At 43.2% G+C, this 16041-nt stretch overlaps 1 protein-coding gene across 6 annotated transcripts in view; it reads left to right on the top strand.

Moving 5' to 3' along the window:
* Nucleotides 1-16041, top strand: part of LOC121582725 (CBP80/20-dependent translation initiation factor) — a 145913-nt gene that overhangs the window by 95767 nt on the left and 34105 nt on the right. For all 6 annotated transcript variants that reach the window (XM_041898779.2, XM_041898782.2, XM_041898778.2 and 3 more), the window contains 2 exons: nucleotides 997-1582; nucleotides 8883-9182. In XM_041898779.2, the coding sequence (XP_041754713.1) occupies nucleotides 997-1582; nucleotides 8883-9182 (886 nt within the window). The remainder of the gene's footprint in view (nucleotides 1-996; nucleotides 1583-8882; nucleotides 9183-16041) is intronic.

Below are 16041 nucleotides of genomic sequence, written 5' to 3'. Positions count from 1 at the left end.
AAAAATCTGTCGATGTGCCCTTGAGCAAGGCACTTAACCCTAATTGCTCCTGTAAGTCGCCCTGGATAAGAGCGTCTGCTAAATGATTAATTATTATTATATTATTATATTATAGTCAGTTGCACAACTGAATGCATTCAACTGAAATGTGTCTGAATCAGAGACGTGGGGGGCTGCCTTAATCGATGTCCACATCATCGGCGCCAGGGGAGCAGTTGTTGTTGGGGGTTAACTGCCTTGCTCAAGGGCAGAACAGCAGATTTCTTTCCAACTTGCCAGTTCGGGGATTTGAACCAGTGACCTTTTGGTTACTGCCCCAACGCTCTTAACCGCTAGGCTACCTGCTCATTATAGTTGAAAGGAAGGCATGTTCAAAAAGTCACTTTTTTTAATTGAACATCACATTGTAATCAGATTTTAGTCGAGGGTTGTTACATGAAAGAAAATTAGTTATTATAGCCCCTCCTCACACAGACACGGCCTGTAAGCTCCTGTTGGTTTGAGGCTAAGGGCGATAACAGGATATTTTCCCCACACAAATGTTCTTAATCCTGTTGCGTCAGTCAGGTCCTTGTGAAGCAGAGACCCACACCATATGGGGAAGCACCTATTATTTATAAGAACTCCCAGGCCTTATGGTAGCAGGCGGCCATAGCTGAAGACAGATCTTTGGTGTTTTAGTATTTGACTGAAAGAGGTAGTCAGGCTCTGGTAGAGGAGATCTGTCTGTGCCAGGTGAGACAGACCGTGTGTTAGAAGGTAGAGACATAGTGGGATGTGTTACAACAGATGGTCAAGAGAGAACAGGCAGACCGAGAGTGAGTGACGGTGTCGTGGCTGAACAGATGGACATGGAGTCGGCCGTGGCCCTGTGACAGGGTAACGGAGGTTGCTGGTTTGGTTCAGGCTGGCCAGACAGAGTAGCCTGGGCGTCACCGCGTCATGCTTTGCCACGTGGGTAACATACCCCTTACCCCCCTGCTCCTCTCGTTACAGGAGACAGCAGCAGCAGAGACCACCGGGGGGAGGAGGAGGAGACCGGAAGACACAGAATCTTCAGCAGCAGCAGTCTCCACAACAAAAACCTCCATCTAATCAACAACAACAACCAGTCAATCAACAGCAGAATGACCAGCAGCAGCCCGGGCCAGGGGGCAACGCCAGACACCCTCGTGACCAGCAGCAGCAGGGAGGACAGTGTGGGGGTAGCCATGGGCAGCAGTTCCAGGGCCACGATGGGCAGCACCAGGGGCCCCCCCACCATGGCTACAGCCAGAACCGCCGCTGGCACCACAACCAGCAGGGGCAGGGAGGAGGACAGGGACTGCGGGTGCAGGGTGGCCCGGCAGGGGACAGAGATAGGGGGGCAACCCCAACGGGAGACGGAGACAAGGGGGCACCACCGAGAAAAACCAAAGAGACTGAGAATGTAAAGGCAGCGGAGGCCATCACCAGGCTGGAGCCAGAGAGCTCCAGGGGCCCCAATGAGGGGCCTCCCAGCCAGCCTGGGGGCCAGGGTGGCCCTAAAGTCAGTCTTCTGCCGTCGTCCAAGGAGAGGCTGAGGAGGAGGCTAAAAGACAAGGTAAACTAAAGCTGTTTTACTGTCTTATCTGTCTGTCAATCACCATCAGGCTTAAACATGCCAAGGCCACACCTTCCCCTTTCTACACACACCCACACACACACACACACACACACACACACACACGCATGCACATTACACCACATGCGCATTGCATACACACACATAAACACACAGTAACTAATGCACCTTTTTAGATGCATACAAAGTCATTCACACACACACAGGTTTCTCAGTAAGGGTTCCGTCTGGGTTAACAGCGGTGGCTTGTCTGTAGATTTTGCTGTAGTGGGTAAACTTCTCTCTCGTTGGGAGGAGGATAAGTAGCTGGCGCCACAGCCTTTGATGTTTTCCGCTGTGTGCTAGGCTTTTGTATTGCTGGTCTCAGCTCCCACGACCCCACAACCAGCCCAGCCTCAGCCAAGGACTACTTCCTTCTCCCTCCATCTAAGGTTGTGTCCCAAATGGCACCCTATTCCCTATATAGTGCACTACTTTTGACCAGAGCCCCTATGGACCCTGTTCAAAAGTAGTGAACTATATAGGGAATAGGGTGCCATTTGGGATGTACCCTAACTCATTTCTAACGCTGTGTGTTTGTTTAGTTTGCAAGTATCCCTTACAGCCTCCGACAACAAGACTGGGATTAACTGACAGCTTCAAACACGCCGATCTGGAGGGAAAACACAGGCTGTGTCTGATGGCACCCTATTCCCTATATAGGGCACTACTTTTGACCACGGCCCATAGGGGTCTAGTCAAAAGTAGTGCACTATATAGGGGAATATTGTGCCATTTGGGACGCAGACACAGAGAGGAATTTTGCTAAATGGGAGGAAACATGGGATATTATCCTCAGCCAGGTCTCTGTCTGCGTTTGAGTCCAGGGTTGTATTCATTAAGGCATACCGTTTGAAATGGAAAACTAAAACTGCATTTCTAATTGGATAAATCCATGTAATACCTGTTTCGGTCCACTTTCTTCCGTTCTGTGCCTAGTGAATAAGGCTAGCTCTATGTGCTGTGTTGTATGGTGAGAATACTCTGACCCGCCCTGTGGTCTAACTTTTATATGGGGTTAAGGCAGCACATTGATTATGTCATATCCTATTGATCTATTGTCAAACCATATTTCCTCTCTCAGGAGCTTTTTTACTCCCTGGGTCGTTCCACCTCAAAAAGCACAGGAAAGAGGATTTCGACACCCACCATCTCAGATTGTGCTGAAATCATTTCTGTAGTTAAAAACAGACAAAATTAGCATTCCTGAAACAGTATTTTGTTTAAATATAATTAGATCTCTGAAAAATTAAGCTAATTGATTGCATCCAAATTTTACATTTTTATTTATATTATTCAAATAATATTCAATAAATATAATACCGAACATCCGATTGGGACCATAATTCTTCCTAACAATGAGTAAGACATGAGAAATCCAATAAAATGATCAAAAGCCACCAACGGACCACCCATGCCAATCAAATCACATTTTATTTGTCACATGTGCTGAATACAACAGGTGTAGAGCACGGCGCTTGTAACGCCAAGGTAGTGGGTTCGATCCCCGGGACCACCCATACACACAAAAAATGTATGCACGCATGACTGTAAGTCGCTTTGGATAAAAGCGTCTGCTAAATGGCATATTATTATTATTATTATTACAGTGAAATGCTTACTTACAAGCCCTTAACCAACAATGCAGTTTTAAGAAAGAATACCAAAACAAATCACAAAAAAAAATAAAAGTAACAAATAATTAAAGAGCAGCAGTAAAAATAACAATAGCAAGGCTATATACAGGGGGTACCAGTGCTGAATCAATGTGCGGGGGCACCGGTTAGTCGAGGTAATTGAGGTAATATGTTCATGTAGGTAGAGTTATTAAAGTGACTATGCATAGATAATAAACAGTTTGTTAGTTTGTTGGTGATGTGGACACCAAGGAACTTGAAGCTCTCAACCTGCTCCACTACAGCCCCGTCGATGAGAATGGGGGCGTGATCGGTCCTCTTCTTTTTCCCTGTAGTCCACAATCATCTCCTTTGTCTTGATCAGGTTGAGGGGGAGATTGTTGTCCTGGCACCACACGGCCAGGTCTCTGACCTCCTCCCTATAGGCTGTCTCGTCGTTGTCGGTGATCAGGCCTACCACTGTCGTGTCATCGGCAAACTTAATGATGGTGTTGGAGTCGTGCCTGGCCATGCAGTTATGAGTGAACAGGGAGTACAGGAGGGGACTGAGCACGCACCCCGACAACCAGTATACAGTATCTGTTCTCTGTCTGACGTAGTATGGAGCTGCGGCTTAGAGTATTGGTTCTTCATCCTTTGTAATGTGTTCCCTGGGAATCTGGTGGTGTTTTTTTTGTTTTGTTTTTCTGAGAAATTAACCATTGAAGTTGCTTGCATTATTTACCATAAATTAGTGTAAAAGTACCAGGTTTTTCCCACTAGAAGCCGCTGTTCCTGCTATTGCCACACCCTTTTATCAATTTTGCTGGTCTCTTGTGTTTATTATGTGGATCACAACATTTTCTTTGCAACTTTGGGTAGAAAACCAATAGCTTTATATCATGATAATATAAATTGTGTGGTCATCCTCACAATTCAAGTCAGTCCTCCATGAAAGCAATTCAGTTTGTCATTCTCTTAGGCTTAATCTGTGTCCAGGAAACGGCCCCTCTGTGGTTTATTCCCTTCAAAGAAGGTCTTGATTAGTTAGACCAGGGATGGATAACTGCCGCATGCGGCCCTCAGCCCCCCTTTTGTAGGCCCGCGGATCAATTTCTAAAAACGTGGCCCCATCCCCCAAAAAATAAGAATTGTTTAGGAACTCTGTCGGGGTCTCAACTGTTGAGAGTTAGAATAGTAGAATACACAAGGTGCAATTTAGAAATGTGGTTGTGCATCAGCAGTTTTTCACTCAATTAGCCATGTCAGCTAACAATTTTTTGATTGGCAAGTTAGTCTAGCCAGCTATCTAAACTTGTAGTAATCTTGACCGAATATCGACCGGGCACGCAGGGCACGTACAGGGGCCCTGACCTCCAGATCACTCTCACTCAGATATCATATTAACATGGCATTAGTCATGGCAAAATCTGTAGAATTTCGGGAAATTAGCTTTAAAACTGCAAAAATGAATCTCCACTCCATGGTAAAATGGGTAGAATTGCATGAAATATACTTTAAAACAAAAAATGTTCTCTCTGCCGTCAAGACAGGGGCCCCCAAAAGGCTAGGGCCTGCACTGGCTACTGGTATAATGCATTTAGTGAAGTAGTTTAACTGCACAAATGGATTGTTTGCACAAATCAGTTGACTGCATGTGTGGGTATGGATGTGGGTACGCAGACCCCCGAGCCACTGCGGCCCCTCATGATGAGTTCAGATATTTTGTGGCCCCCACCCCCATCAAAGTTGCCCATCTCTTAGAGAGACCATTCCTGGTGAACAAGCAAACCATTAGGCTACAACAGTTCTAGTCGTTTCAATGGTAAAAGTCCCAAACGCACACTGTATAGTGTTTTGCAATGGTGTTGGGTAGTCCTGAGCATGCCTCAGGACTACCTGGCCTGATGACTCCTTGCTGTCCCCAGTCCACCTGGTCGTGTTGCTGCTCCAGTTCCCACTCTTCTGCCTGCGGCTATGGAACCCTGACATGTTCACCTGCTGTTTTCAACTCTCTCTCTCTACTGCACCTGCTATTTCAACCTCTAAATGCCCGGCTATAAGAGCCAAGTGACATTTACTCCTGATGTACTGACCTGTTGCAACCTCTACAACCACTGTGATTATTATTTGACCCTGCTGGTCATCTATGAACGTTTGAACATCTTGGAGAAAAATCTGGCCTTAATGGCCATGTACTGTTATAATCTCCACCCGGCACAGCCAGAAGGGCACTGGCCACCCCTCAGAGCCTGGTTCTTCCTAGGTTTCTGCCTTTCTAGGTTTTCCTTGCCTTCTACATCTGCATTGCTTGCTGTTTGTGGTTTTAGTTTGGGTTTCTGTATAGCACTTTGTGACATCTGCTGATGCAAAAATTGGCTTTATAAATACATTTGATTGATTGATTGGTAAATGTCAATAGTCACACTACATACAGTATAGAGCTTTTTTGTAATCATTTTATTTGAAAAACATATGACTGCCATGCAATGATTTATAATTGTATTAATTTATTTCTACTCTACATCAAAGTTTTGGGCTTGTAGGAAAGGTCTTCATATGAGAATTGCACCATACAGATAGCCCTCTCAGAGAGCTGCCATTTGTTGGACTATTCAAATCGAATCAAATTTAATTTGTCACATGCGCCAAATACAACAGGTTTAGACCTTACCGTGAAATGCTTACTTATGAGCCCTTAACCAACAATGCAGTTCAAGAAATAGAGTTAAGAAAATATTTACCAAATAAACTAAAGTTTAAAAAAGTATAAAAAGTAACACAATAAAATAACAATAACGAGGCTATATACAGGGGGTACAGGTTAGTCGAGGTAATTTGTACATGTAGGTAGGGGTAAAGTGACTATGCATAGATACTGCACGTAGTCCCGTGTAGCTCAGTTGGTAGAGCATGGCGCTTGCAACGCCAGGGTTGTGGGTTCGATTCCCACGGGGGACCAGTATGAAAAAATGTATGCACTCACTAACTGTAAGTCGCTACTGGATAAGAACGTCTGCTAAATGACTAAAATGTAAAATAATAAAGTGTGAGTAGCAGCAGTGTAAAAACAAGGGGGGGCATTTGATTAATTGTTTAACAGTCTTATGACTTGGGAGTAGAAGCGGTTAAGGAGCCTTTTGGTCTATGAGTTAGAGAGGAATGTTAATCAGCGTTAGATTGAAGCATTAGGTTGCTAAGAGAACTACAAACTGAATTGCTTTCATGGAGGATTGGCTTGACTTGATTTATGTTAATCATGAGCAAAAGCTATTGGTTTTCAACCGAAGTTGCAAAGAAAATGTGATCCATTTAATAACCAGAAGAGACCAGCTAAATTGATGGTTTGGGATTAGTCGGACCGCATAGTGAAGGAAACGCAGCCAACAAGTGTTCAGCATATGTGGGAACTCCTTCAAGACTGTTGGGAAAGCATTCCAGGTGAAGCTGGTTGAGAGAATGCCGGGAGGGTGCAGGGCTGTCATCGGGGCAGGGGGTGGCTGTTTGAAGAGTCTCAAGTATAGAATATATTTTGATTTTGTTTGGCACTTTTTTTGGTTACTACATGATTAGTGTAAGGAAGACCGACACATTTGCATTTAAATGAAAAGAGGAATGCCTTTCATGCTTTTCTCATGGGGCGGACAGGGAAGAACAGACTGTACAGATACAGGGAGCTTTGTTGGAGTGGTGGACGTTTGCAGGGACAGTGATGCTAACCAAGAAAGCCCACTTTCTGTCTCTATTTCATAGTTTTGATGTCTTCACTATTATGTGGTCCTCTGTAGCTCAATTGGTAGAGCATGGCGCTTGTAACGCCAGGGTAGTGGGTTCGATCCCCGGGACCACCCATACGTAAAAATGTATGCTAAATGGCATATTGTATTATAAAAGGGTGTGGCAGTAGCTGGAACAGCAGCATCTATTGGACAAAACCTGGTACTTTCACACTAATTTATGGTGAATTATGCAAGTGACTTAAATTGCAAATTTCTCTGAACAGGTGGAAAAAAACATACATTACATACAGTGCCTTCACAAAGTATTCATACCCCTTGACTTATTCCACATTTTGTTGTTACAGCCTGAATTCAAAATGGATTAAATAGATTTTTCTCTCTCACCCATCTACACACAATACCCCATAATGGCAAAGTAAAAACATGTTTTTAGACATTTTTGCACATTTATTGAAATACATAAATATCTCATTTACATAAGTATTCATACCCCTGAGTCAATACATGTTAGAATCATCTTTGTCAGTGATTACAGCTGTGAATATTTCTGGGTAAGTCTCTAAAAGCTTTGCACATCTGGACAATATTTGCACAAAATTCTTCAAGCACCGTCAAGTTGGTGGTTGATCATTGTTAGAAAGCAATTTCCAAGTCTTGCCATAGATTTTCAAGCTATTTAAGTCAAAACTGTGACTAGGCCACTCAGGAACATTCAATGTCGTCTTTTAAGCAACTCCAGTGTATATTTGGCCTTTGGTTTTAGGTTATTGTCCTGCTGAAAGGTGAATTTGTCTCTGGTGGAAAGCAGACTGAACCAGGTTTTCCTCTAGGAGTTTGCCTGTGCTTACCTCTATTCCAATTATTTTTATCCTAAAAAACGACCTAGTACTTGCTGATAACATGATGCAGCCACCACTATGCTTGAAAATATGAAGAGTGGTACTCAGTGATGTGTTGTGTTGAATTTGCCCCAAACATAACACTTTGTATTCAGGACATAAAGTTAATTTCTTAGCCAAATTCTTAGCAGTTTTGCTTTAGTTCCTTATTGCAAACATGATGCATGTTTTGGAATATTTTTATTCTGTACAGGCTGAGCAAGGAAGGACGTCTGTATCTTTGTAGTGACTGGGTGTATTGATAACGTGTAATTCATAACTTCACCACGCTCAAAGGGCTATTCAGTGTCTGCTTTTTTTTATTTTGACCCATTTACCAAAATCCAGGCTGTAACACAACAAAATGTAGAAAAAGTCATGGGGTGTGTGAATACTTTCTGAAGGCGCTGCAGGATGGAGAACCAATACTCCGAGCTGCAGCTCCATACTACTTGTCAGACATAGAGAACTGATACTGTATACTGGTTGTTGGGGTGGGGTGTGGGGGGTCCGTGGGTGGGTTTTGAACATTTTATTGGATTTTATGTCTTACTAAATGGTCCAAATCGGATGTTGAGTGCTATATGTATTGAATATGTGAATCCTATAAATTAACAAAATGTTGCAAGAAAGCTAATCTTATCTGTTTCTAACTACAAAAACGATTTCAGAACAAGTGTCACGGCTTGCTGAAATGACATGGAACAACTCCCCTGTGTAAGCTGTTTGGTTAAACATCTATTTGGTAAAGAAAGCCAGCATGTTGTCAGCTTGAATACAGTCAGTGCAGTAAGGGCACCGAGGTACAGTATAAAGACCACATGCTTTCTATAGTACAGTAGTCGGTAACACTATTCTTTGTTTAACATGCAGTTGACAATGACATGTCGTTGATAGTCTGTTGATAGTTTGTTGAGCGTCTATAGGTGGACTATCCAAATAAAGTGTTACCCACTACATACGTAAGTCGTTCTTTAACCACCGTCCTTCATCATGTGTCTTCCAGGAAGAGGCGATCGTGTCCCCAGTGGGCCCCCAGCGGAGCCGTATGGACCGCTTGCTGGAGATCCTGAACAGCATGAGGAACAACAGTGCCGGGGTGGACGGCCAGCTCAGCTCCTTCATGGAGGAGGCCCAGACCTCGGCCCAGTCAGAAGAGAGCCTGGCCCAGATCGTCTCTACTATCTATGGCAAGGCCCTCAGCGACAGGAGCTTCGCCGCTACTGCTGCCAGACTCTGTGACAAGATGGCCCTGTTCATGGTGGAGGGGACCAAGTTTAGATCATTGCTACTCAATACGTTACAGGTGAGATGGAGGGAGGGAGGGGGGGTTAGGAGGGCGGGATGAGGGGAGGTTGGTGGAGAGTGACGTCATAGGGGTTGTGTGTGTGGGTACGTACATGTTTTTCTGTCCACCCGTCCGTCTGTCTTTCAGCGTGTGTGTGTGGGGTGTCTGTCAGACAGTGAGTGTGTGTGAGTCGTGTCTATCTCAGTGGGTGTGGATGGTCCTAATTGGTGTCATTGGCCCTGTAGGCTGTGTGTGACGTGGGGAAAATGTCAGTGGGCACAGAGCTAATGAACAGCCTGGGAGGCCATAGCCTGTGGGGGGGGGACGTCTGCCTAGCCTCACCCCAGATAATGTTTCTCCCCACCCACGTCTGCCCTGCCCACACTACGGCTCAGTGCCTCCCTGGGTGTCACGACTTCCCTCCCTCCTTTGGGAGCCAGACAGACGCTCCATTGCAGACACAGTCTGGGCGCTAACTCTCTCTCTCGCTCTCCCCTCTGCTCTCTCTCTCTCTACTTTTCTCCCTCCCCCCGCCAGCTCTCTGTGGCTGACGTGCCAGGCGAAATGTTAACCCACCTGCTGCGTCACAGCACTCCCTCTCCCCTCCTCCTCTTCGTCTTCTCTGTTTGTCTGCCTCCTTCATTTTTAACCTCCCTCTCCTCAGATGCTGGGGAGACAGATGCCTAGCCAGCCCCAGCGGTAGACAGAGACCCCTCCACCTCTTTGACATTTAGCGTTAAACTCTGTGTGTGTCCCAAATGGAACCCTATTCCCTACGTAGTGCAGTACTTATGGGTCCTGGTCAAAAGTAGTGCACTAAATAGGGAATAGGCTGCCATCTGGGACGCAGTATCTAATGTTATAAACAGCAGAATGTGGCCTATTAAAAAGATTGTTACTGATGGATATGATGCCAAATCTCCACTCTTTCAACCTGGGGATAATTAGTTGATTATTCCACAGAATTATTATACAGCTGGCTGGCTAGTCCCTGGTTTCTGTTACCTTTCTTTAATTAAATCGTCCTGTTAATAAAGCATCATCCTGTCTCAATTAACACTTTTGAACATTTTGATAATTATCACATGGTGTTTAGCATAATGCATTAATTCAACATTTCTATTACTATTTCTCATTAGTAAAGAATAAAGGACTTTCGAACAAAAACAGTATGTTCGTTAAAGAGAAATTAATGATGATAAATGCAACTTGCTTTATTAGTCTCCCATTTATTTACATAATTCAAAAATACCATTACTGTACACATTGTTTGAAAAAATTCGTAAATTATTAACTCTATCAACAGTTTCTTTGGTAGTGAGTTGATATTCCTGTTAAACTCTCATCTGAACATTCCCTTCTCTACCCTCTTTCCCCTCTCTCCCCCTTTCTGATCTGACAGTGGTCAGTCTGTGTGTGTGTGTGTAGCTGGCTATTGTTTGGGTTGTCTGCTAGGTGCTAAGGGCTGTAGCTGTCTTTTAGAAAGTGATTGCTAGCCTTGTTTCTCACCCTGGTGTCACATTGTAACCCGTCCCCCTTCTCACCCTGCTGTCACATTGTAACCCATCCCCCTTCCTCCCCTATGGCACAGTCACAGAGAACTTCCTGTCCTGTCTGGCATGGCTCGCCGACCACCGAGTGTGTGTGTGTGTGTGTGTGCGTGCGTGCATGCATTCACCATAACTGTCTGTGCGTGTGTGTCTGCCGTACAAAGACCATACAGAGCTACACTGAGACTTCACCAACTCACCCACTCAGTTTCTCTGTCATCTACTTTTATTTCTACCGTCTTATATCATCTCTATACGTGCATAATGAGCATTAACCTTCATTAACCTTAGTTCTTTTTATGGCGCTCACACAGATTGTTTCATTCTCTTACATTAAATTGAGTTAAATGTTCCCAGCAACTTTCCCAGCATGTTTTCATGCTCAACTTTCTCATTATCAAGTTGATGTAAAGTATAGGCATTAGCCAAGTTAACATGCATTAAGTTAACATCCAACACCCACAGCGGTTAGTATTTTTATGTGAAGGTTTTGCCCACTACGAAATAAACATTTAAATGGATTTATAAACCTTTCCCACTTTAGTGGTTTTGAATAATGCTTTTTTCAAGTATCTTATGCCCTCCTACATTTGACTTCTTCTCCACCGTACTGTTACTGTGCCATACTACTGTTTGTGTGTAGGAGCTCACAGTCATAACCCATTATCTCCTCTTACACATTGAAAAAATGAATATTGCTTGGATCAGCCGAGTTTGTTTTGTGTTCCACTCTTCCGTTAGGGGGAATCCTTGACAACACCTTATAACCCAACCAGACATTATTCTCTGTCTGTATGGAAGTTGTGTAGACTGGCTTCTCCAGACTACCAGAGAAGGCATTTGTTAACCCTTTCCACTCACAGCCCATCATCCCGTATATCAATTTGTCATTGATAAGCGCCTAAATTGGAATGCAGTGGCTGTACATTAGCATGCTATACATGACGTCAGAGCTCAGGTTTTCCGCTTCACAGCGCTGTATGGGTTTTGATTGACAGCAGTAATAAACTTGAGCACTGCGCGTGACAAGATGATGCCCCCATCGCTCCCGCTAAATGGACTACTTTTGCACATTTGTTGTTGTCTGAGTGAGGGAAATGCTGTAAATCGAGAGGAGTCGATGTGTTCTGAAAGATGAGATGTTTAGGATTATAATAAATACTGCTTTGATGTCATACAAGCAAACCACACACCCATGAGTCCAAATGTGCACTTCACATTTCCATATTTGAAAACTCATGTCATTTACAGTATCAACATTTATGATCATTATGTTTGATCCACAGTTACAAGGATGACATTAGGCAGTGTACCATATACCAGGGTATTTGGAGAAAGCCACAGGAGGGTTTTTCAATACAGTCAAAACTATTTATTTGAAGTTTTGCAATACATTTGAATATTTGTATCTACTTTTTAAGTTAATATCTACAGTCGACTTGTGCAATACGTTAGGAGATAAAGAAGATTGCGTTCTTCATTTCACCTGTCACATTATGAAGCTTACCGTCCTTCCCCAGAACAGTTGAGCCAGTCACGCGTTTGTTATTATTATTATTATATACATATATATATATATATATATATATATATATATATATATATATTATTTTTTTATTTTTTTTAGGGGGTAGATCAGCTTTAATATTGCAGATAGATTGTAACTTCCATCAATGTAATTGTCTGCATCACTTCCAATCCCCCATATCTTTTTTTTTCTTTTTTTCACGCATATGTATGTGTGTGTATATACTTCATGCTTATACATACTATATACATTTTATGGACACAGTCAATAATTATATTTGGTTTGTTTTTACTCCTGAACTTCCTCCGATCATTTTCATGATGTCCATCTGGTATGCTTCTATATGCCATATCTTTCTAACTGTGCTCTTTCCCAAAAGCTCACTATATATACACATACATACATATACATACATATATATATATATATATATATATATATATATATATATATATATATACAGTGGGGAGAACAAGTATTTGATACACTGCCGATTTTGCAGGTTTTCCTACTTACAAAGCATGTAGAGGTCTGTAATTTTTATCATAGGTACACTTCAACTGTGAGAGACGGGCAATACGGACTTTCAGCTCCCTCCAAAGATTTTCTATTGGGTTCAGGTCTGGAGACTGGCTAGGCTACTCCAGGACCTTGAGATGCTTTTTACGGAGCCACTCCTGGCTGTGTGTTTCGGGTCGTTGTCATGCTGGAAGACCCAGCCACGACCCATCTTCAATGCTCTTACTGAGGGAAGGAGGTTGTTGGCCAAGATCTCGCGATACATGGCCCCATCCATCCTCCCCTCAATACGGTGCAGTCGTCCTGTCCCCTTTGCAGAAAAGCAGCCCCAAAGAATGATGTTTCCACCTCCATGCTTCACGGTTGGGATGGTGTTGTTGGGGTTGTACTCATCCTTCTTCTTCCTCCAAACACGGCGAGTGGAGTTTAGACCAAAAAGCTCTATTTTTGTCTCATCAGACCACATGACCTTCCATTCCTCCTCTGGATCATCCAGATGGTCATTGGCAAACTTCAGATGGGCATGGACATGCACTGGCTTGAGCAGGGGGACCTTGCGTGCGCTGCAGGATTTTAATCCATGACGGCGTAGTGTGTTACTAATGGTTTTCTTTGAGACTGTGGTCCCAGCTCTCTTCAGGTCATTGACCAGGTCCTGCCGTGTAGTTCTGGGCTGATCCCTCACTTTCCTCATGATCATTGATGCCCCACAAGGTGAGATCTTGCATGGAGCCCCAGACCGAGGGTGATTGAACGTCATCTTGAACTTCTTCCATTTTCTAATAATTGCGCCAACAGTTGTTGCTTTCTCACCAAGCTGCTTGCCTATTGTCCTGTAGCCCATCCCAGCCGTGCATGTCTATAATTGTATCCCTGATGTCCTTACACAGCTCTCTGGTCTTGGCCATTATGGAGAGGTTGGAGTCTGTTTGATTGAGTGTGTGGACAGGTGTCTTTTATACAGGTAACGAGTTCAAACAGGTGCAGTTAATACAGGTAATGAGTGGAGAACAGGAGGGCTTCTTAAAGAAAAACTAACAGGTCTGTGAGAGCCGGAATTCTTACTGGTTGGTAGGTGATCAAATACTTACAGTGGGGAAAAAAAGTATTTAGTCAGCCACCAATTGTGCAAGTTCTCCCACTTAAAAAGATGAGAGAGGCCTGTAATTTTCATCATAGGTACACGTCAACTATGACAGACAAATTGAGAAAAAAAATCCAGAAAATCCCATTGTATGATTTTTAATGAATTTATTTGCAAATTATGGTGGAAAATAAGTATTTGGTCACCTACAAACAAGCAAGATTTCTGGCTCTCACAGACCTGTAACTTCTTCTTTAAGAGGCTCCTCTGTCCTCCACTCGTTACCTGTATTAATGGCACCTGTTTGAACTTGTTATCAGTATAAAAGACACCTGTCCACAACCTCAAACAGTCACACTCCAAATTTCACAATGGCCAAGACCAAAGAGCTGTCAAAGGACACCAGAAACTAAATTGTAGACCTGCACCAGGCTGGGAAGACTGAATCTGCAATAGGTAAGCAGCTTGGTTTGAAGAAATCAACTGTGGGAGCAATTATTAGGAAATGGAAGACATACAAGACCACTGATAATCTCCCTCGATCTGGGGCTCCACGCAAGATCTCACCCCGTGGGGTCAAAATGATCACAAGAACGGTGAGCAAAAATCCCAGAACCACACGGGGGGACCTAGTGAATGACCTGCAGAGAGCTGGGACCAAAGTAACAAAGCCAACCATCAGTAACACACTACGCCGCCAGGGACTCAAATCCTGCAATGCGAGACGTGTCCCCCTGCTTAAGCCAGTACATGTCCAGGCCCGTCTGAAGTGCATTTGGATGATCCAGAAGAGGATTGGGAGAATGTCATATGGTCAGATGAAACCAAAATATAACTTTTTGGTAAAAACTCAACTCGTCATGTTTGGAGGACAAAGAATGCTGAGTTGCATCCAAAGAACACCATACCTACTGTGAAGCATGGGGTTGGAAACATCATGCTTTGGGGCTGTTTTTCTGCAAAGGGACCAGGACGACTGATCCGTGTAAAGGAAAGAATGAATGGGGCCATGTATCGTGAGATTTTGAGTGAAACCCTCCTTCCATCAGCAAGGGCATTGAAGATGAAACGTGGCTGGGTCTTTCAGCATGACAATGATCCCAAACACACCGCCCGGGCAACGAAGGAGTGGCTTCGTAAGAAGCATTTCAAGGTCCTGGAGTGGCCTAGCCAGTCTCCAGATCTCAACCCCATAGAAAATCTTTGGAGGGAGTTGAAAGTCTGTGTTGCCCAGCGACAGCCCCAAAACATCACTGCTCTAGAGGAGATCTGCATGGAGGAATGGGCCAAAATACCAGCAACGGTGTGTGAAAACCTTGTGAAGACTTACAGAAAACGTTTGACCTGTGTCATTGCCAACAAACGGTATATAACAAAGTATTGAGAAACTTTTGTTATTGACCAAATACTTATTTTCCACCATCATATGCCAATAAATTCATAAAAAATCCTACAATGTGATTTCCTGGATTTTTTTTTCTCATTTTGTCTGTCATAGTTGACGTGTACCTATGATGAAAATTACAGGCCTCTCTCATCTTTTTAAGTGGGAGAACTTGCACAATTGGTGGCTGACTAAATACTTTTTTTCCCCACTGTATGTCATGCAATAAAATGCAAATTAATTACTTAAAAATCATACAATGTGATTTTCTGGATTTTTGTTTTAGATTCCGTCTCTCACAGTTGAAGTGTACCTATGATAAATATTACAGACCTCTACATGCTTTGTAAGTAGGAAAACCTGCAAAATCGGCAGTGTATCAAATACTTGTTCTCCCCACTGTATATATATTTACATATCCTTTAAAAATATATATATTTCCCTTTATTACTTTCCAACCCCACCATCCCTTCCCTAATTGGAGTAAACTAGTGAACAACAATGCTTAGGCCTCTACTTCATGCTTATACATACTATATACATTTTATGGACACAGTCAATAATTCTATTTTGTTTGTTTTTACTCCTGAACTTCCTCCGATCATTTTCATAATGTCCATCTGGTATGCTTCTATATGCCATATCTTTCTAACTGTGCTCTTTCACAAAAGCTCACAATATATAACCTATATACTTATTATGGACACAGCATTTCTTACACTAGTTATCTTGTTGTTATTAGTTGTTGTTATTAGTCCCATCCTTCAGCTCCATTCAACACCTCCCATCTATCTCTTAACACCATCCATATT

The sequence above is a fragment of the Coregonus clupeaformis genome, chromosome 15, assembly GCF_020615455.1.
Source record: "Coregonus clupeaformis isolate EN_2021a chromosome 15, ASM2061545v1, whole genome shotgun sequence".
Taxonomy (NCBI): Eukaryota; Metazoa; Chordata; class Actinopteri; order Salmoniformes; family Salmonidae; genus Coregonus; species Coregonus clupeaformis.
The sequence above is the reverse complement of the archived record's forward strand: the minus strand, read 5'-3'. Positions and strand labels throughout refer to the sequence as shown.